This window comes from Vipera ursinii (genome assembly GCF_947247035.1).
Source record: "Vipera ursinii genome assembly, chromosome: 8".
Classification (NCBI taxonomy): domain Eukaryota; kingdom Metazoa; phylum Chordata; class Lepidosauria; order Squamata; family Viperidae; genus Vipera; species Vipera ursinii.
In genome coordinates this window covers 16,653,422-16,675,826 of record NC_139519.1, presented here as the reverse complement: position 1 = coordinate 16,675,826, position 22,405 = coordinate 16,653,422, and the positions used below count along the sequence as shown (strand labels likewise).

The following is a 22,405-nucleotide window of genomic DNA, read 5'->3' as shown; positions in this document are numbered from 1 at the left end:
GACAGTTTTGCCATTGCTGGCAATGGAGTGGGCGCGGCTTTCATGTCATGTGTCTGGCCCACGGGCCGGCAGTTTGACACCCATGGTAGCACAACACACTAAATAAATCACAGGTGATAAACCACAATGGCTGGCTTCACAGAATATGTTGAGATTGTTCAGTCATGTCGGGTTCCCAAAGGACATCCTTCCACCAGGATTATCAGTGAGCAAGTGGATATTTTTTTTTTTTAGTTCTTATGCCTTATAGCCAGTTCTCTGCTTTTCTATTGGCTTTTTGTGCAATTGAGTTTGCTTTTTCCAGGTCTCTGAGACTTTTTTTAAAAAAAATAAAAAATAAATCTTGCCTGTGCATTGCTTGTCCAAAATATACAAACATTGGTTTCATTATTAGTATTTCCACATGCACTCTGGTTTTGTTTCGTCTTGTCTTGAATGATTTCTCATTTTTGCAATCGAAGAAAAGCAAATTTTTCATTTCCCCCACAATCTTCTTCAGCACTGCAGTTCAGAAGCACGCATTTTTCATTCAGCTTTTCTGAGAGTCTACCTTTCATACTGTATGCTGTAACTGGGAAAATATTGACTCTGACAATATATAATTTAGTTGCAAGCGTGAACTCCTCCCCAGTATGTATGTCATTTTTCAGCCTAAGAAGACAACATCTGTTGCCACTTCAATTTCTCTGTTTATTTGCATTGGGTCAGCACAGCCTGCTAACATAATTTTAAATGGGTTTGTTGTTTTTAATTCCGAGCAGCAGACCAGGTTTTGCACATTCTTCCTTCACCTTCCCAAAAAAGAGTTAATTTAAATTTTCTCCACTTCCAGTTATCAAGTGATATCATTGGAACCTCTCGGGTGGTTGATATTTCTCTCAGCAATGGTAATTCCAGATTCTGCCTCTCCCAAGCCAGCATTTCTCTTGATACAGTCAACATACATGAAAGCCTCTCCCTTGGCTTGCGAACTTTAATGGCCATCCTTGTTTCAACTGCCTCCTTGCATTGAAATATAATATTTTATATGGTTTTTATGTTTTTGACTGTACACAGCTGAGAATCACTCTGTGAGGAAGATGGGCCAGCTCTAAATTTGAATGAATGAATGAATGAATGAATGAATGAATAAATAAATAAATAAATAAATAAATAAATAAATAAATAAGTGACTAGCACAAATGATGTTACCTAGTAAGGGTAATGAAATGTATGTAAGAAAACAAGCAAGCTCAGAGAGCATCAAGGACCCTTCAAATGAATGAATGAATGAATGAATGAATGAATGAATGAATGAATGAATGAATAAGTAAATAAATAAATAAATAAATAAATAAATAAATAAATAAATAAATAAATAAGTGACTAGCACGGATGATGTTACCTAGTAAGGGTAATGAAATGTATGCAAGAAAACAAGCAAGCTCAGAGAGCATCAAGGACCCTTCAAATGAATGAATGAATGAATGAATGAATGAATGAATGAATGAATGAATGAATAGTATACAGCCCTGACGCCTTTCCCAATTTCAAACCATTTAGTTGCCCCATACTCAGTTCATTCCTGGTCATGATACTTTTTTTTTCTCCCCCCCCCCCCGATTTATTTATGTATTTACTTATTTGTCACATTTAAAATAAACAGTGACTCTGGGCAACATATTAGGCCCCAATAAATTGTGAATGACTCCTAAAGGCATTGGTGAATTCAGCTTCCTATTCTGCCCTAAAATGTTGCCCAGGGTTCCTTTTTATTTTAAATGTGATAAATAAGTAAATACATAAATAAATGGGGGGGAAGACACTCTCGACTTTTTTTTGTTTTCCACTGGATGTTACCTATGCAGTCTTAGGTGCCTTTACCTGTTCTGAACCCATCTTGTACATCTGCAACTCTTTTTCCATGTATATTTTCCTATGTATTTGTGCCACCTCTTCTTTTTCACTTCTTTACATCTTTGTCTTTTATTATGACCACTTTGTATTAAAAGTTTCCCCAATTTCTATAATTTTCTAAATTTCTTCTCCTTCTCCTTTACTGCTATTCTCAATTTCTTTGCATGCCAGTGTAGATATAATTCACTGTCTCTTTGTATTATTCTCTAGAATTTAGCATTTAGTTACACAAATTTCTTTCTGCCTCTGTTGCCTTTTGTTTCTTTGGTTTTCAACATATTAGCAGAAAGCAATTTCACCCTCTTTTGCTTTCTGCATTTCAATATATTTCTCTGGCTTTGTTTTTGGTGATGTCACAAGGCTTCATCCAGAGTTCTTCAAGCACTCTATTTATCAGTTCTAATCCATTAAATATATGCTTTACCTTTGCTGTATAATCGCATCGAATATTGCTGAGATAACATCTTGTCTGTCTGATGAATTAAGTTGCAAGGAGGAGTTCATATGCTAGCCACAGGCAATACCAAATCTTGTTTTTGCTGATTGAATAGATCCTCTCCATCTCAGCTTGCAGAGTATGCAGTAAATTTGATTTTGGGGTTGTCCATTGAATAATGTCCATGTGTAAAGTAATCTTTCAGGCTATTGGAAGAAGGTATTTTTTGTAAACATTGAATTTTCTCAGGAGATCTCTATTAGTCTGTCTCCTGCTTTAGTTTGTATATTAAAGCCAAATTATCCCATTATTGCAGATGTTAGGATTCCAGTCTCCCACAATGCTTTTTTTTAAAAAAAATGTTACAAGATGCTATACATAGAGCCAGTGCTTTTTTTGTAAAAGAAAAAGGTGCCAGAACTCACACATGTCGTGCAACCCGCCTTGCCTACCCTACAAGGTTCCATCCAAAAAAGGTGCCGGAACTCCGTTCTGAGCGTTCTATGACAAAAAAGCCCTGCATAGAGCTATTTGGTTTCTGCTTCCTCTGTTTCTGGAAAATAAAACTTGGATCACTGCAATGTTAAGAGATTTGCCTGAAACTTAACAGGTTGGTGTTGCAGCCAAGCACCGGCTTCGACACCCTTTGTGTTCATAATGATAGCTTCTCCATTTCCGCCGTGAATGTCTCGTCTGCCATAAAGACCAGGCACTCCTCAGTTTTCTGTTTAGCAAAAACCAAGCAAATCCATACCCAAAAGTTAGTGTTCTATAAAAACTCAGCCAGTATGTCCTGACACTTCTCGGGGTGGCTTCACAACTCAGAGTAGAATCTGTAGAAGAGTAGACTCAGGCTGGAGTCCAAGCGTAGAGGCAACGACAGGCAGGAGGAGTCAACATGCGAAGCCCCCCGCCCACCGCTGCCTGTCTGTTGCCCTCTCTGCCCGGAGCCTCTGGCAGTTTTTTTAAAAAAAGCCTGCAGAGCACTGGCTTCCATTTTTTTCTTCCATCCTTCGTTGCCTCTGCTCCTGGACTCCAGCCTCACACTGAATGGGGAGTTGCCCCACACCAGGCATCCCCCGCTTCCTGCCCCATGCTAGGCCTCTTCCCAACCCCCGCAATTGGAGAAGCAGCACCAGCCCTGCCGTGCACCTGCTGCCCCACAGCACAGCCCCTGTGATCACCTATTGAGAGCAACAGAGCTGCATACCTGCCACCCATCTGATTGGCTGGCAGCTAACTGTCCCATCCGGCCAAAGGCCTGGGCCAAAGGGAGCCTCGGTGAAAGGGCCGGGCCAAAAGGCACGAGGCGGAGGGCCAAGGGCCCATTAGCCAGGGAGAATGGGCGAGGGCAGGCTAGCCAAGGAGGAAAGCTGGAGGCAAACAGGCAGAGTTGGGGGGCTTGAGGAGAAGGAGGTGTGATCAAGGGCAGGGGCCTAAAGGTCCCATTCCGGAAGCTGCAATGGCTGCTATCTTTATCAGTCGATTCTGAGCAAGAAATTCATTATTTCCCCCCCTCTTGGCCAGTTCCTAGTGCTCCACCTCAAGGAGTTTCTGTTGTGACCGTGGGAACCAGCAACAGTACTAGTATAAGCGTATCCTGGGAGCCTCCTCCACCTGGAGAACAAAACGGGATCATCCAAGATTATCGGGTAAGATGGATTCTCTGAATATCCTTGGCAACTCTTTCAATGAGGGACACCCCAAAAAAGAATGAATGTCTGACGATTGCAGAAGATGGAGTACATTAGCACAGAGTTGGGATGCGCATTGTAGATTATCTTGTCCAACTCCCTGGCCAATGCACAAATTCTTTACTATGGTAGATTCTGCAATCCAGTGATAAGCAGCTAGTGTTTGTTTGTTTGTTTATTTATTTATTTATTTATTGATGGGATTTATATCCCGCCCTATCTCCCGAAGGACTCAGGGTGGCTAAGGACTCACGGCGGCTTTGTTTGTTTGCAGGGTATGTTTTCTTAAGCCACTGTGGTCTTCTCCTTCTTCTGCACAGGTTTGGTGTTTGGGAAATGAGTCTCGCTATCACATTAACAGGACGGTGGATGGCACAATGCATTCCACGGTTTTGATGGGGCTGATCCCTGGCATGATCTACCGCACAGAGGTTGCTGCTGCCACTAGTGCTGGCATCGGAGTAAGGAGCGCCCCGGTCACCATACAGATCAGTGAGTATTCAGGACTCCTTCATATGTTCACAGTGGGGGAAAAAGAGGATCTGTTTCCATACAGTTCCGTCCAACCATCTGGATCCCTGGAGAGGCTCTACAGCACATCTGAACGTCTTCACAGGTACAGCTGTCCTATGAACAAGAGACAATCTTTTCAGTGATGGCCTCTAAGAGATTGATGCATTACAATGAAGACGACAATTGAAGAATTAAAGGGAGACTGGTATAGCTATTTCAAGCTTTTTTGCTCTCATCAGTCAGCCACACCCTTCTGAGATTCGAACCGGGGCTGTCTGCATGTTAGGCAGTTGTTTTAACCTCTAGGCCACAGGCTCTTTCTCACTTTGTCAGCCAAGACTAGGGGAAGAGATATGTCAAGTGTTTTTTGAACACCCTGTGTTCAAAGGAAGACCCATATTTTTTGGTCGACACACGGTGTTCAAAAAACACTTAAGACATACATACATTACTCTCCTGATTTTAGAATGGTTGAATGGTATTCAAGGTCTTCTTAAATACATTTATTCAAAAATAAACCATCTTGAAATTTCTCCCTTTCAAGTGTTTCATAACTTTAGTTCTGAAACAGGAGACAGATGACCCCAAAATATAAGAAAAGTGATAAATTGTTATAGAATGTAAGGAAGTGTCAGACACACTTGCCACATTCTCTGAACAACAAAACAACAGTTTGCGATTTTAGCACAGTGAAAGTAGAGACTCATGCAAACACTGTTCCTATCAGAAAGAAAATTAATAAGAAGCAAGGCTCTTTCCTTGATATGCTAATTTTATGTGTAGGAAAACTGCAATCTTCAACCTGGTTACCATCCTGACTGCAGAGTTAACCTCGCAGAAGACTTGTACTTCTTCTGACTGCAAATGCATTTGCCTTCCATTTTTGCTGCAGAACCGCTACCAGACCAGGATACTGTCCCTATGGACAATGGGGATAGTGTGAGCCTTGCTGAGCAGATCACGGGTGTAGTTAAGCAACCAGCTTTCATTGCTGGCATCGGAGGAGCCTGCTGGGTCATTCTCATGTGCTTCAGTGTGTGGATCTATTGTCGTCGGAAGAAGAGAAAGGAGATGAGCCACTATACAGGCAAGTTAGGCTCATCTTTACTACCAGCTTCCCACTCTGGCATTCTTAAGGAAGCGTGTAGGCTGGTTGTCTTTATACTAACTAGATCCTTTGCTCTATCCTTGACTAGAGCCTACTAAGCAGAATGGGGCATCTCAGCACCATGGAGAGCTCCAACTGAATCACTTGCTGCAGAGATAAAGTTGGACCCTTTTATGTCCTGTAGGCTGGACCACCCCTCCTAACCATCTCCCCTTCTTGAAGAAGGGGAAGGCAGACTTCTGGTTAATTGCCTCCAGCTTCCTCTTCTGTTCAGTCCTGTGTTAATGGGCCAAGTAGAGATTTGAGTACTGGAGGAAAATGTAGTCTTTGTGAATGGGACACAACACCCGTTTGGGGGTTTCTTGTCTTAAGGGGCTCTTCTCACCTTTGCTGGGTTCCCTTTAAGTGGGATTTGGGAGATATGCCATTCTGCATGCAATGCATCCACTGTGTCACATCAGTTTAACTTAGACTCCCTGCCCATCCATGCTGACCCCAGCAATGACTTTCTTTGAGCTGCCTCACTCTTTGCTTGCTTCTCTTTTCAGCTTCCTTTGCATACACGCCAGCAGGTAAGGCTTTGTGCCCCCTTCCCATCATATTGCTTTGACCTCCAGACCTCCAATTCACCCCTTCTTTTGTTCTCGAAAGGCGCGTCCCTGAGAGTCTGCTCTGTTCTCCTTTGCAGTTTCTTTCCCCCACACGGACGGTCCAGCACATGTCGGCAGCAGCAGGTGAGTGCAGAGGACTCAGGCTAATGGGAAAGATTCTCCTGTAAGCTTTATTGGTTCTCCATAGTACAATCCATGTTTCTGCTTGATCAGGGCAAAATCTCAGGAGTCGGAGATTCTGTGCAACATTTAATCAGTTAATTGATTTGGATTGATCAATTAAATGCCTTTAGTCAACTAAGTCCTGCTAATCAAGAGATTTCTAAGGAGCAATACACATCGCAATAGGCAAGCAAGTTCTGAAAAGACAAAATTCCTCCCTCCACTATTATCTGATATTGAAGGAAAGGATGAAACCATGATGGTAATCCATCATATAACTCAGAGGTTACCTCTTTTTTGGCAGGCTGTCAGTTAATCTTTATTTCAACCCCTTCAGTATTCTTCAATGAAATAGTTGAAATTGAAGGAGGTCTCTCCAGGGTACCATGTTTCATTATATACCAAATTTCATGTGTCTGTTTCATCTTTCGAAACACTTCACCCAAAGAGGAGATTAAAAAATTAATCACAAAACAGAACAGCATGTTGGAATTCATTAATCCCTCAAATACCAAGAAATATATAAAGGGTTGCTATTGAACAATGCAAGAATGCAATTATTTATTAATTAAGAAATCAGGCAAGCAAATAAATAACTCCAGACATTTTCAGTCAAGTGTTTTCCTGTTATGTTGTGCTAACATATTTCTCAACTCCGCAGGACACCAGTTTGGGTATCTAAACATTAGCAGCAAAGTTAAAAATGTGGTATAAGCCAAACTCCAAAATTTAAAGATGTGTATTTCTGAAAAAAAAACCAAAAAAACCCCCCAGCAACACTTATTTTAATGTCTTGCTTGTTGCAACCTCCATGTGCATATCTAAAGATGGGTGTCCAACTTTAGGAACTTTTAGGACTTGTGGCTTTCAAGTCCCAGAATTCCCTAGCCAGCAACACAAGTTTTAAAGTTTCCCATGGTTGGATACCCCTGATAATTGGAAGTGCCTTCTTCGCCTCATAATTGAATTTAATTAAAAAAAACATGCATTAAATTGAAACTGTTTTAAATCAATTAATTAACTAAAGCATGCACACTTACTCAAATAATTTTTTTAAATGCCTGTCACATTAGTCACCCAATAAATAATTTTCTGTCTCTCCTCTAGCCGTCCTGGCATGCTAGCCATGGCAACCAGTGCATCCAGCTACCCATGGCTGGCCGACTCCTGGCCAGCCCCAAATCTCCTGCGGAATGGGAAGACAAAAGATCCTGGAATGGCCTGTTGTACAGGAAACCATAACGTCACAGAAAGATATTACAATGGTAAGAGTTCCATAGCTTCAATTGTGTCTCTCTCAGAAGCACAGAAGGTCTAGACCTGGCTAGCAAAAGGAAAACATGCATTGCCTAGACTCCCTCCGTGAGTGAGGTGGGCGGTCTCTAAATTTGATATATAAATAAAAATATGTAGCCAGCTAGATGGTCAGTGGGAGAACAGGGTGGGCAGGCTCCAGTAAGAAGCTTAATCTTTTAGATCAGTGGCTACCAACCTTTTCCGTTCTCTGCACCCCTAGAATGCTTCTGATATATTCTCGCACCCCTCGCAAGAGTTCAAAATAACGGCAACGAATTATGCATATACACTATAATTTTGAAAACCCAAGTTGTTGCACCCCCCTGGAATATTGTCTCATACCCACAGGGGGTGCAAGCACCCCCCAGTTGGGAACCCTTGTTTTAGAGCAAGTGGCTGAGAGATATTCCTACTGAAGAGAAAAACTGAAACAGGATTTGGAAAATACAACAAGGAAGGACCCCCTTTTCTCTCTCTCAGTAAGTTCAAATAAAAAAACCTATAGGTTAGAGGCTTTTGGAACTGTGGCACCCCGAATCTGCTTCAGCTCAACCTAGAAAACCTGATAAGGCTCATGACATCTCTCCTTGTTTACAGATGCTGGGATTTCCAATTACATTGCTCAGACGGAGAAGTTTGGGACAGGGCTGTCTGATGGCCCCATATACAGCACCATTGACCCTGCCAGTGATGATATGAGGACCTTCAATGGGGCATTTTCCCAGCACACCACCCCATATGCCACAACTCCCGTGGTGCCATATGGTGCAACTCATCTACACTCACCCGATGAAGAGGAAGGCCAATGGAACAACGAGCCTGGCATCTCTAGCATCCAGTATGCCCAGCCCGACCGGGGCAGGGTGGAGAGTGGTAGGGACTATAAGCCTACAAGAAGCTAGATCATGGACATGTAATGTTCCTTCAAATGTTTGAAAGTACAAGACATAGCTAGTAGCATAGCCAAATTAGAAATGATGGAAGTTGTAGCCCACACTATCCCCGGTCTGCAGATCTTCCTCCCCCATCCCTGCTGAGTATATCGTGTATCTAGTCTCAACTTGCAATGTTGTCATCCTGTCTTGAGAAGAATATGCCTGACATTTCCCAGAAAAAAAAGATATTATAGCACTGATGACAATATGATACCATATGTACATTCTAAAAATGCACAACGTCTTATTCGAGAGAAGCACAAATTGATGCAGGAAGATTAGGAGAATCGTAAAGCTTAGCAAATGGAGGGCTAGGTGGCCACTTAAAGAAAACATGCAGGTTCATTAATTTTAATCAGAGTTGTTCTTTGGAGATAGGACTAGGCTTGCAACCAAAGTCTTTTACCGTAATGGAAGGTCTAACTTCTCCGTTTCCGTAGTTGCTAAACCTGGGAAACAGAAATCAATGGGGAAGCCAGTAAAAACACCATCCCTCAACTGGACAGAAGTGCTGCCCCCTCCACCGTCTGCCAATGAGCTGAGCCAATATGTGGAAGAGGAGGAGGAGGAAGAAGAGGAGGAAGAAGAACTAGAGCTGACGTAAGAGCCACTGGAGGATTGTGAAATTGCAGTATTTTACTGAGTTTTCCCCCACTGAAGGAATTGGCATTGAAGAGCAGGTTTCATGTTCCTATTAAGGCTGAGTTTGCACTTGAATTTTGACCAGATTTTCCCAGTCGTAATGCATTTTCCTGTAGTGCAGACTGCCCTAATGTCTTGCTTATGAACAGAGCAATACGTATGAGGGGGAAAAATAATTATAATCAGTATCTCCAGTTTTGAAGCCATCAGTTCCATGCTGGATATCATCAACTGGCTCAAAAATCAAGTTTTAACCTTCAGAACCCTTAGATGCCCCTCCACCTGTGACTTTCTTCTCCCTTCTAAACCTACCTATTGAATAGAGAGAGCTGCAAGGAGCATGCATGTGTTCAATTACAATATCCATTGCGTATTGGGAATTCAGTCTTCCTGGCCAGTTTATAGGTTAAATTCATGATACATAATTCAATCAGCTTGTTGAAAAGTTTAGGAAATGCACTAAGTTTGGTTTTTGCTTTGTCTTGCTTTGGCTGTAGCTTGTAGCAGTTGATGGCTCAATGTTTACTGTGAGCCCAAATGAATTTAATTTAGTAACCAAGTATAGCATGTTGCAGTCTGCTGTCAGCAATATAGATTGCTGGTTGGCTTACTTTATGCACCAATGAATCCACAACGTGCTTTGTTTGACTTGTTGCATGATATATGAATACGTATAGATGAGAGCTGTAATGACTTACTAGCCCATATGAACAAGCATATGTTTAATAAACCATGGTTAAAATAAGTCAGGGCTTAGCCTTAGGACAATGTATGAACTTTGACAGGTCAGAAGTGGAGGAATGGTGTCCACCTTTGCCAGAGAGAACCTACTTAATGGAGAACATCCAGGAAGAAGAATGTCCTCTTCCCCCACCTCGCAACGATGCCTCTTCTCCTGCAAATTCCTATGGTCAGCAGTCCACAGCCACTCTGACCCCTTCACCACGGGAAGAGATGAGAGCTTCCGAGGATATTCCCAGGCTCCACCAGTTTGAGATTCCACATCTGCCCAGGTATGAGCTCACCAACTTCGCAGTCTAGGCTTATGGTGTCCCCTTTAGTGCTGCCCTCACAGATTCTAGTCTTCCTAATGATCTGCAGAAGTTTTACACTCAGTATCTCCTGGGCCTTTTTGCTATGGGAGGAGGGAAGGGTCATTTTAGGCAAAGCCTTGCCTCTTTCTGCAAGATGTTAATCCACCGCAGTTTGAACGCTAGTATAGTCTCACTTATTTAGGATTATGTTCAATAAATTCATTTATCAACGTGCAACCAACCCAGCAAAGCTGACACACATAAGATGAAGATTTCACCCAGTAAGTCTGGCACACTGTAGACAAGAAGGGAGAAATCTGAAGTAGCTAAAAATGTTCCCTTTTGGATGTTTCCCTAAAGGCATCGTATGTTCCCTGGTGCGTTAGGACATTGGGTGTTTTCCTTGCTGTCCTTTCGTGACCCTGCATCCATGACTCTGCCCAGAGACAGCAAGGCCATCTGCACACATTCACAATTGATACTTCCTATGCTATCTCCTAATTCCGGGTCAACACCATCAGATCTTTTGAATGCCCTTGATGTATTGGAAAGAAGGAGGGAGATCTATTAAGGAAATAGCCCCCCCAAGACACCATCCCCCCCCCCGCCTCCAGTGTTCATTACAATGGAAAGTTGAAAGCAACTTCTACTGCAAACAGAGGATGCCACCCCGATGGAGCTCAAGCACACGACTTGAAGTCTAAAGCTCTGCCTATTATCAGACACCTTCCGATAATGGACTGCATTTAAGGGATTAGGGAATTTGGCATCTTGAAAACCTGTCCATTTAGTCCGATCCTCCTTTGCTTCCCAGGCGGCTACCCAATGGGTCAGGACCCTTACCAAGGCCTTCAAGTCCTCCCTTGACTCAGTCTAATCCCAATCTAAACATGCCTGAAGAGAGGCCGGAAGCCATGCTTCCCAGGCAAAGCCACCGACGTAACCTCAGCCAGACGCCAGCACACAGTGCAGAGAATGTGGACTCCCCAGGGCAAGGTGAGTTCAGTTTCTAAGTCCTTCTTCCCAGGAACATCTCAGGAACAGTGATGGCCATGGCATCCTCCTTAACCAGCGTCATGCTTGTTAAGTAAACCCATCGTTTGCTAGGGCAGGGGTCCCCAACCTCCAGTCCGTGGACCGGTATCAGACCGCAGAAGGCCAGCAACCGGTCTGCACAAACAAGCAAAGCCCCATCCATGTGATGCAGGCAGCACACAAAACCACACACTCTCCAGTCAGTGGAAAAAAACCTTTCTCTACAGAACTGGGTCCCTGGTGCCCAAAAGGTTGGGGGCCTCTGTGCTAGGGGGCATTTTTGCTAAAAACAGAAGTAAATATTAGTCTTCAGCAAAAAGGTCATAAATTTATTTACTCATCGAGAGGATTTATATGGCTGCCCACTGACTCTCAGTGACTCTGGATGGCTTACAAACAACGAATTGTGGTCATGTGACCATGAGAAATGACCATCAATGCAGGCCAGTTGCCAAGAGTTTGAAATGTGACTATGATGGGGGTGGGGCCGGCTGTCAGAACTTTGAAACCCGGCTCTAAGGATTTTTCTTGGGGCGGGCGGGGGGGGGGAGAGCCATCATAACTTTGAACAGTCTCTGTCATAAACTGAGCACAACCTGTAATTGCGTTGCTGAAGATGAATTCCCTTTGAGACTTTAGAGAGTCTTCATGGTGACGTTGTGCTTAGCTCATCAGATTGGAAGGGCCAGGTTTGAAATCCCTTTGTAGTCAACAGAATGGAAAAAAAAACCACTGTCCTACTTCATGGGTTATTGGGAGGCTAAAAGGTGAAGTGCATGGGCCAAACCAGTTGACCTCAATATGAGGAGTTCAACCATGATGACTGAGTTCACCCAACACTCTAAACCAAAATCCAACATATCACTTAGCATAAGATGCATATTTTGCCAGTGGGTTGTTTATTATTATTATTATCCACTTAGCACAGGTGAGCAATTCTGAGCTTTGCCTATAAGTTGGCTAAATTATTACTGATGTTGGGCTCTTACTGACAGGCAAGACCCATTCCAGCCTTGGTGATGTTTTGCTTCCTCTGGGTCAGAAAGGAAAAGGCAAAAAGAAATCCAAGTCCAGCCACTACCGTCGGGAGAAGAAACAAGGAGGTCAGTGCCATGTTTGTGCTACACGGTGTTTAAGCCTCTTCCCTGCTCTTGGTTCCTGGCGACTTGCTGAACAAGCCTGTGCAGTCTTCTTGGCAATGCTTTCCAAAGTGGTTTGCCCTTGTCTCCTCGTTCCTAGGGCCGAGAGAGAATGGCTGGCCCAAACTCACCCAGTTGGCTTCATGCCTAAGGCAGGACTCAAATTCAGTCTCTCCCCCCCTTTTTTTTTTTAGCCTCAGATCTTTAACCACGACACCAAACTGGCTTGATGCATTTAATTATAGCAACCTCTTAATTGCATTACGTAATCTGGTTAATTCCTCCATGTGCTTTTTTTTTTAAGTCTACCAAGAAGCAGCCACTCACATCTGGAAAGCATCTGCTTCCCACCTCCATTTATTTATTTATTTATTTATTTATTTATTTATTTATTTATTTGTTTGTTTATTTATTTATTTATTTATTTATTTTTGGGACTTATCTCCCGAAGGACTCAGGCCGGCTAACCACAATAAAAACAACAATACAAAAGTTAAAAGAAATTAAATAAACAGCCCCAAAATAAATTAGCTAAACAATTAAAAATTAAAACATTTTAAAAACCCGTCGTCAATCCAGGTCAGCCTGATGAAAAAGGAACGTTTTGAGGCAGCGGCAAAAGGACTGGAGATCTTGGGCCATCCGAAGCTCAAGGGGGAGTTGATTCCAAAGGGTTGGCGCTCCCACAGAGAAGGCCCTCCCCCTGGGGGTCGCCAGCCGACATTGTCCAGCCGACGGCACCCTGAGGGGAATCTTGCTCACACAATTGTTCTCAGGAACACGTTTAACTTTTCCGTTGTCATATTTCAAGCAAGCCATGCATTGCAAGTATTATATTGGGTCTCAGCCAGTGGGGACCAATGAAGCAATTCACTAAGTAGTACAGCGACTTATATAAAGGGTTAATAAGCCACCATGTAGAAGCAGAGAGTTGGAACCTAGAGCCCCAGCATGGCAGCATGCCTGCTAAATCCTCAAGAACGGCCCTGGTTTTCTTTTGGGACATTGATGGTGTATGATAAATGTATGACCTTGGTTCACAATTGCAAGATGTTGAGATTCTCACAATGCTCACATGAGATTTCCATTTTGGTTTAACGTGTTTATTGGGCATTCAGGCCACTGCATGAGGTGACATCATGAGTCCCATGACCCAAAGGTAAGGTCAAATCCTATTTATGGAAGATATTAAAGCCAGGGGTCCTTGGTGTTCTCTGTGCTTGGTTGTTTTCTTGCAGATGTTTTTTTACCCAAACTAGGTAACATCATCAGTGTTAGTCTTAGCACTGAGGATGTTACCTAGTTTGAGTAATGAAACATCTGCAAGAAAACAACCAAGCTAAGAGCACCAAGGACCCTGATTTCAACCCTAAGTTACAAACATTCTCTTTATAGATAATCACCTGCATGCATCTGGGACCATCTGTGGCAGCAGGAATCATTTTGGTTTGCTCAAAGTCTATGGCTACTTGCTGGTTGTATATACACTCCAGTTCATAGGTGGACTTCTGAAGTCACCAATGGCAGCTAGCCAGTGACAAACTCTGCATTTGCTGATGTTGGTCTTGGTCCCCCCATTTCCTTCTGGTTCTTGCAAATAACAGGAAGCAGTTTTTGTCTTTAGAGTAACTACAACTGAAATACTTTCACTATCCACCTGATTCTCCAAGCACCACCAGTCAAAGTACAGCAGGTGCCATTTTGAGATTTTCAGGTTCCTAAGGCTGCCAGTATTAAGACTAGGGTCTCCAAATTTGGCAATTTTAAGACTTGTGGACTTCAACTTCCAATATCAACTTTAAGACTTGTGGACTTCAACTCCCAGAATTCCTCAGCCAGCCAGCTATGCTGGCTGAGGAATTCTGGAAGTTGAGGTCCACAGGTTTTAAAGTTGCTAAGTTTGGACACCCCCTGCTCTAAGATGAATCTTTTGAATGCCTTGGAGGACCACCTGAAGAAATTTCAGGGGTTTCATAGAAAGCAAGAGCTGGTGCTTTATCATCAGTTCTGTTTGCAGATCTACCGCCACCACCTTTGCCACCACCTGCAGAAGACATCAGCAGCTCTGCTCCAGACAGCACTCCACGTCTAGACTGTGACCCTTCTTTAGAGAAAGACCTCAATGCTTCCTCGGCCATGGAGAGGAAAGTTGCCCATCGCACAGTGGCTGGCCAGCTCTACCACCAGCACCGAGATGGTAACATTAGTCATAAGGAGCATTTCTCATACTATGGGCTGATTGCCAGATTGCTTATTGATCTGGAGTCACAGGCCAGCAATACGAACTCTCATCCATCTAGGGCTTTCCAGAGCATTGTGTTGTTGAAGGAAGATGACAACTTTGAAGCTCCTTGAAGAATTCAAGGAGGATGGCTTGTTGTTTCATCCTGGAAAAAAACGTCTTCATCTTTTCTGCTGCCGTTACTATAGAAAGGTCAAGCAAGGGCTTGGCAAATTGAATTGTTATATATACAGAAAAATTGAAATCCACTTGCTTTTTCCACTTTAGTGTTTCTGCTCATTTGATATATGTTCCACCTTTCAACAGAATGAGTCTCAAAGTGGGTTGTGTTCAATTTTAATGCCGGTAGTCCTCGATTAACAAGCATTCATTTAGCAACCATTCAAAGTTACAACGGCCCTGAAAGTCTAGGGAGATTCTCAGTCAACCAGGTCATAATTGTCCCAAATATGCTTTTTCACGAGGCAACTGGACTTTCTTGTTTTTCTTTGAACAGCCCTCTCTCAACAGAAGGGGGGTGGGAATACATCATCATCTATCTCCACTCTGCAACACAGTCCTTTCAACAGTTCCAAGAAGACTCCACACCCATTTGCACCACTCAGGTGACCTTGAGGACACAGACAAACTTCCAAGTGGCCTCAACAACTCTCTAGAAGAATGCAAATGACCAGCTGTCTGCAAGGAGTACAAATCCTTCCATTATCTGCCATCCAGTCAGAGCTGAAGAAGATTCTTGGATGAGGAGCGAAATGCCTTCAGAGAAAAGCAAAAAAAAGTCCAGTTGCCTCCTGGAAAAAGTACCTTTGGGACAACAGCCCTGAAAAAAGTGAATTGCAACCAATCGTAACAGCATCCCCAGAGCCACATGGTAAAAATTCAGGTGCTTGGCAATTGACCTGCATTTATAATGGTTGGAGCATGGTAGGGTCATATAGTTGTCATTTGTGAGCTTCCCAGCCATCTTCCGACAAGCAAAGTCAATGGGGGAAGCCAGATTCATTTAACAACCCCCTGGTTCACTTAGCACACTCTGGGGTTTTCCTTAACAAAAATGGCAAAAAAAAGGTCATAAAACTGGGCACGACTCCCTTAATAACTGCCTTTCTTAATCAGGGAAATTGTGGTCCCAGTTGTCATTGTAAGTCAAGGACTACCCGCATTAAAGACATACACAGCAAACTGGATGGCTCTTAGTTCTCTGGGCAATGAGCAGCCTTACTGCTTATTTCAGTTTTGCTTTGGCAGTATGAGAAAATGTGAATGCCTACTTAAATCCTCCCTTTCCCCCCTCCCCGGCCAAAATAAATATTAATCTGAATGCAGGAAACCTGGGAAGTAATTCTAAGGTGTCTGGTTTGCACATTAAGAATTTGGGTAGCCAAATGGAGCTACACTTCCTAGAGTTGCTAGGAGCCTAAGATGCTCTTTTTGGGAGTCTGGGACAGAAGGAGGCATGTCAGTTCAGCTTATGATCCAAGCTAGTGAAGAATTTCTGGGGGAAATAGGATGTTTTAGATCAGGGGTTGGGCAACCTTGGCTCTTTTATGACTCGTGGACTTCAACTCCCAGAATTCCTGAGCCAGCTAATGTAATGTAATGCCGGTGACCATTACAAGCAGAGGTTTCTATAGTGAATTCTCTTCTTTCGCCACTAACTCCCCTTCATGGTTTTGGTTTTTTTTTTTGGACACTTCCACAAGACCTAATTCTGGAGTTTGGGGATCTCTTTCAAGATCCACAACTTTTATTTGCAATGCAACTTTGTGGAACTATGCAGTTGACAAGGAGGACCATTGCATGCTGTAGGATCTCTACCCTGGTTTCCTTTTATTGAGCCCAGCATTTTCCTGTCCTCTGGACTGAATTTTTGCCAAGATAAATGCTTGGAAGTTACTTCTTAAGTTGGGTTTGTTTCTTTTTTAAGAGCATGAATTAGAGGTGATTGGAAATGATCACGAGTAGGGATGTTGTTCGTTCGAGGACTGGAAATGAATCACCGAGTGTGATTTCATGAGTGTGCTCAACAAACATCTACTTGCTTAGAAAAGAACGACTGATGCAAGGGTTGGTGATGATTCTGATGTTTATCCCATCCTTGCCTCCACAACTGTGTAGACTGCAAAACAGCTGTGGTGGTGTGTATTACTAGAGAAACGGTTGCTTTTCCTGGTTTGTTTTAAACCCTCTTGTTGGGTGTCTCTTGGCAGAAGAAGAGATTGTTCCCTACAGCAAGCCCAGCTTTCTCTCCCGGAGCCAGGTGTCAAGCAATTGCTCTACAACAGGAAGTTCTTCTTCCAGGGGTTCCACAGCATCCAGAGGCCATGGATCAGGACGCAGCCGGACAACAGGGGATCGCAATGAGGTGATTATGCACAGCTCCCTACTGCCACATTTCCCCTTTGCACGATTGAATGAGGAGTTCAAGAGCCTTGCTTGGGATGGGCTGAGAAGGGTTGGCTGATACAGCCATCAAGATCTCAAGAAACAACAGAAAATGATGTGTTCCTTGACATGTTTCAGAACCACAGAATCTGGGAAGAGTATTAACCCTTTGTTCTACACTGACTCTTCTGGATTGCTCATTTGATATGGAGCAGACAAACCAAGTATTAGATTAACTCTGATACTTAACTACATTATATAACTTGCTAAACTGTATGCCATGACCAAGATAAAACAAAGCATTATATTTTAGAGTACTGTATTAAACAGATCGGCGGGGTTTATAAACCACGATTTACCATTTTGGTGGTGCATTAGTGAGCAAGTTTGTGAGGTCTTAAGCTACCTAAATAATATTCCTCATAAGATCCCTACGTCATTGCATCTAGGGGAGCTTTATCCAGGCACAATTTTAACCCCCGATCATTTCCTTATTATGCTAGAGACTTGATCCAGATCTCCTTCAACTTTGTAGCGGTTGCACTGGGGAGTCCAGTCATAGTCAATTTGACTTTTAAGAGACAATCATCAAAGTGAGTTTAGAGAAAAGTTAGATAAATTAAGCAGGGAACTGGCAAATCATTGGCAGGCGGGGTGGAATCAACACTGAAGTTTTGGAGATACACATGAGCCAAAACAATTACAGGTTGATAGTGACATGCTTTCATGAACATCCACGCAGACCCAGAGCATCTGCCCTATCCCTCAGTTACTTCTCCCTTCCTCAGAAATCACTGATGGCTGCTAGTTTTTTTGTTGCTCTTAGCTTTGAGATGCCAATAATCTAAGTGCCTCTCCACAAACTGCTAGGATATACCAGATGGGGTCAGTTACTGGCAGCTAGCCAAGATACAGCTCAACCAGCCAGTGAGAAAATGCGGGCAGGGATCCAGATGTGTGATCTACAAGTGGCCCATCTGTGTTCTAAGCAGCCTGGGGTGATGGACTTCTAGAAGGAAATAAACAAGCCCTTTTTAAAAAAAAAACCTGGATGATACAATACAGAAAGGCAAACAAACTACAGACACAGGCGTATTGATGTGTTCTTCTCTTACATTTTCAGGAGAAAAGATGAAACCAAACCCCGTTGGCATGAGCAGAGCAAGGTTACGAATTTGGCATCTGTAGACTTGGGGCCTGGTGGTTTTCTGTGCATCTAATTTATGATCCTTCCAAAGGAGCAGTATGGCCTGGCTCCATGTAAATAGGTTTGTTTTCCTGGAGGTTGATGGTCCCAGAGAGGCAAGGAAACCGTATTTATAAATGAAGACAAAGAGACATTCAAGCCTTGAGCCTCGGTGGGCCTGTTTGGGAAGAGGCTGGGCATTTTTCGAGACGGGGAGATTGGCGCCACTAGCAGTGGCGGGCAAGGAGTAGGAGATGAAGCAGGAAATGAAGTGGATCTGCAGACATTCAGCTCATGTTGGGCCCTGAAAGAGCCCATCACATCAAGCACATAATCAGATGCTGCCCAGGTGCTTCGCCCTGCCTGCCATAAAGCAGGGATTTCTCTGGTAGCTAATGAATCCTTTTGTAAAATGGCCAATAAAGCTATTTGTTAACCTGAGTCTTTCTGAACAACCTGTGCTTTTCCCCCCCCTCCCTGGTGATGCATCCTCGTGGATACTGTAACACAGGTATCTTGCCTGTTCCACTTCCCTTTTTTTTTAAAAAAAATTATTTATTTATTTATTTATTTATTTATTTTAATCCCATTTATATCCCGCCCTTCTCCGAAGACTCAGGGCGGCTTACAAGCTTAGCAGTAGCCTTCATTCTATGTATATGCCTGCTTATTAGGGCTTTCACACACACCCCAAGCGGCATTATTACAAAGTCAGCTTAATTGCCCCCCAACAATCTGGTCCTCATTTTACCTACCTCGGAAGGATGGAATTACCAGAAATTGCAGTGTTTTAGCTTTATCGAATCGCTGAAAGCTGCAGCAACTTTCTGAGGGCCAGAAATATGAAACAGAAGGACGAGGCCAAGGTTGGCTTGGCTACATCATGAAGCCATAAACTGTGGCTTACGAACCTCACAACTGGCTGAGTTCAAGCAACGCAATAAGCCCAAACTAAGCCTATTGCTTGATGGCCAAACAAAAGGCATGAGCTTCTTGTGGCCATAAGCAGCTGCCCCTGACACAAGACCATTTCTGTAGCTTAGCTGGTCAAACAGGGCTTCCTACTTGAACCCAATTAAAGACAGCACATTAGAAAATAAAATCAGTGGCCAGGCTCAGCCAAGTGACAAGATTCAAGAGACCCCCTAGGGTAATAAAACCGTACAAGACTCTTCACATACAGGATCCTTTATTTTACTCTAAAGCAGGGGTCTCCAGCCTTGGCAACTTTAACTTTAACATGCTGGCTGGAGACTTCTTGGTGTTTAAATCCACAGGTCTTAAAGTTGCCAGGTTGGACACCCCTGCTCTAAAGGCAAGGGTTGTGGTGGTGGGGGTTTCCAACTTATTTCCCAACGCACCAGAAGGCAAGAAACAATGGATGGAAACTAATGAAGGACAGAAGCAACCCTGGAATGAAGGAGAAGCTTTCTAACAGTAAAGCAATGAATCAATTGAATAGCTTGCCTTCAGACATTGTAGGTGCTCCATCACTGGAGGGTTTTAAGAAAAGATTGGAGAGCCAGTTGTCTGAAATGGTATAGGGCAGGATGTCAAACTCGCGATGTCACGCAACATTGCGCGATGTATCATGACTTTTTCCCCATTGCCGCCAATTGGGTGGGCGCGATTTTGGCATGACGCATCTGGCCCATGGGCTGGCTGTTTGACATGCCTGGTATAGGGGTCTCCTGCTTGAGCTGGGAGTTGGACTAAAAGACATCCAAGGTCCTTTACAGATCTCATTTGATTGATTGATTGATTGATTGATTCTCATCCTCATAACTTTGGATCCCCATAGGCACCCTAAGTCTGTGTTCTATTTCTATTTTCTTTGAAGGGATTTGATCAATTCAAATTATTTGAAATTGCCAATTAAGAACAACCTTAGGCAACAAACTGAGCAGGTATCTTGATTATGGTCTTCTCCTTGCCCACTTTGGTGAAATATTACTGTTAATTGCAATACCCTTTCCCATGTGTACATCGGAGTCAGCACATGCAAATTGGTGTGCAAGATGCCAGAGAGCTGGGCTACAGAAAAAGTAGGGAATGATTTGTTCAGGGAAGTAATATTTGCAATTTATCCCCCTGATGGGAATACACACACACACACACACACACACACACACACACACACACATCCCTTCCTTCTGCTCTTAGTGATGAATGAGCTTATAGTCTGTAAATCAAGGAGAAATTTTGTTCAAGACTCTGTCTGACTGCTTTCCCAGGAAGAAGAGGTTTATGGTCTGCAAAGGTGGGATTCATTTGCCAATAGCACCACGAAACAATTTCCAGCACACTCTTTCAGAATACATATCTACCTAGGGGTAAATAAGCAACGACTGCCTCTTTCATTTTGGGTGATGGGAAATCAAATTCAGCCTTGAACTTCTTCCCTGCAATCCACTCCTCTTCAGGTTATTCTGGCATGCCTTCAAAGAAGTCTATTGCAACTGGGCCATAAAGCAGGAGTAGAAGACAAGCTCATTCAGTAGGATTTATGAGTTTGTTTCCTTTGCATCAAGGCTTACTCTAATGAGCTTTGGGAGATGGGGAAGAGCCAAAGTACCACAACATCATTGGGGCAGGGCTGCCCAGCTGAAGAACAGGCACCATTTAGGAGAAAATAAACCTACAATTCAAACTGAGCAGTGCAGTGTAGATAATAGAATAGAAATAGAGTAGAGTAAGATAATAATAGAATAGAACAGAACAGAATAGGGAATAGAATAGAATAGAATAGAATAGAATAGAATAGAATAGAATAGAATAGAATAGAATAGAATAGAATAGAATAGAATAGAATAGAATAGAATAGAATAGAATAGAATAGAATAGAATAGAATAGGTTTTATTTGTCCAAGTGTAATTAGACTCACAAGGAATTTGTTTCTGGTGCAGAAGCTCTCATTATTGGCAATAATGATGCCAATACGAGAAGGTAGAGAAGATGAGAAGGATAATAATAATACAGGCATACCACATGGGTAAATATACTTAGACGTAAGACAGTACTGTGGGAATTAGGTATGAGATGAAAATCCGAAGCTCAAAAAACAAAGTGGAGGGTGACAAACAGTACCGGCTATTATTTCCAGAATAAAAGTAAAGATTTTCCCTGTCCAGTTGTGTCCATCTCGAGAAGACATTTTCCATGGTTATGTGGCCAGCATGGCTATACACCAAAGGCACACAGAACACTGTTATCTTCCCACCGAAGTGGTACCTATTTATCTACTTGCATTTTCATGCCTTCAGACTGCTGTGTGGGCAGGAGCCGGGCTGAGTAATGGAAGCTCACCCCATCATGGAGCACTCAGGTCATGAACCCAGGCTGTCAGTTTTCCAAATGAACGCTTAGTGTCTTTAACCATCCAAAAAAAAAAACCAATATGCAAAACTAGGAATGTTCATGAACAGGACAGATATAGAGGTTGTGCTCATTCCTAATAGAAAGTGTTTATCTCTTTATCCATGCAAGTAAACATACTCTGGCTGACCATCAGCTAGAGACTCTTCTCCTTCTCATTTGAGGCTCACTCCTGTTCTCTATTCTTCCAAATTTATGCATCCAGGATAGACATGAATGAAATGGGACTCATGGGAGCACCTTGTCATTTCACTGCAATCAGCCATTCATATAAATCATGCCGGGTACCAGCCAGAGACACAATTTCCAATTGTCCTGCCAACTTGGGCTGAGCCAAGTCTGAGCACCCTCCAGCCCAACCGCCTTCTGATTCCACCGTGCGGATTCCACAAAAGACGTCAGTGATTTCATCCACTTTTTACGGCAGCCGTTCCCAAAGTTGCAGTCAAATCTCCTGAGCTCATGGGTCTTCCTGCCTGCAGATGCTAAACTCATCACCGCGGACCATATGAGGCTTCTGTTCTGAGATGGAAGGGATGTTTATGTAATATATCTAAGGAAATGGGGCCTCAGCCACACTTAGCAAACACAAAAGGTTTGGGTTTGCAGGCTCCCTGCTTAGCAGCTGTCTATGTTTACTTAACCCCTCTTCGACAGGAAACCCCCCCTGGAGTTCCCTGATTAAAGCAGAAGGGGCCACAAATGTAACCAAGCT

General features: G+C 43.1%; 1 protein-coding gene across 1 annotated transcript in view; it reads left to right on the top strand.

Annotated features, from left to right (window-relative positions):
* Nucleotides 1-18,740, top strand: part of ROBO3 (roundabout guidance receptor 3) — a gene marked incomplete at its 5' end in the record, with an annotated part of 235,330 nt that extends 216,590 nt beyond the window's left edge. The window contains 14 exons of the mRNA XM_083368521.1: nucleotides 3,860-3,984; nucleotides 4,347-4,518; nucleotides 5,432-5,626; nucleotides 6,196-6,219; nucleotides 6,336-6,381; nucleotides 7,528-7,685; nucleotides 8,314-8,589; nucleotides 9,092-9,251; nucleotides 10,079-10,306; nucleotides 11,142-11,323; nucleotides 12,358-12,465; nucleotides 14,519-14,698; nucleotides 16,954-17,108; nucleotides 18,252-18,740. Of these exons, the coding sequence (XP_083224647.1) occupies nucleotides 3,860-3,984; nucleotides 4,347-4,518; nucleotides 5,432-5,626; nucleotides 6,196-6,219; nucleotides 6,336-6,381; nucleotides 7,528-7,685; nucleotides 8,314-8,589; nucleotides 9,092-9,251; nucleotides 10,079-10,306; nucleotides 11,142-11,323; nucleotides 12,358-12,465; nucleotides 14,519-14,698; nucleotides 16,954-17,108; nucleotides 18,252-18,263 (2,021 nt within the window). The 3' untranslated portion in view covers nucleotides 18,264-18,740. The remainder of the gene's footprint in view (nucleotides 1-3,859; nucleotides 3,985-4,346; nucleotides 4,519-5,431; nucleotides 5,627-6,195; nucleotides 6,220-6,335; nucleotides 6,382-7,527; nucleotides 7,686-8,313; nucleotides 8,590-9,091; nucleotides 9,252-10,078; nucleotides 10,307-11,141; nucleotides 11,324-12,357; nucleotides 12,466-14,518; nucleotides 14,699-16,953; nucleotides 17,109-18,251) is intronic.
* Nucleotides 18,741-22,405: the final 3,665 nt, after the last annotated feature.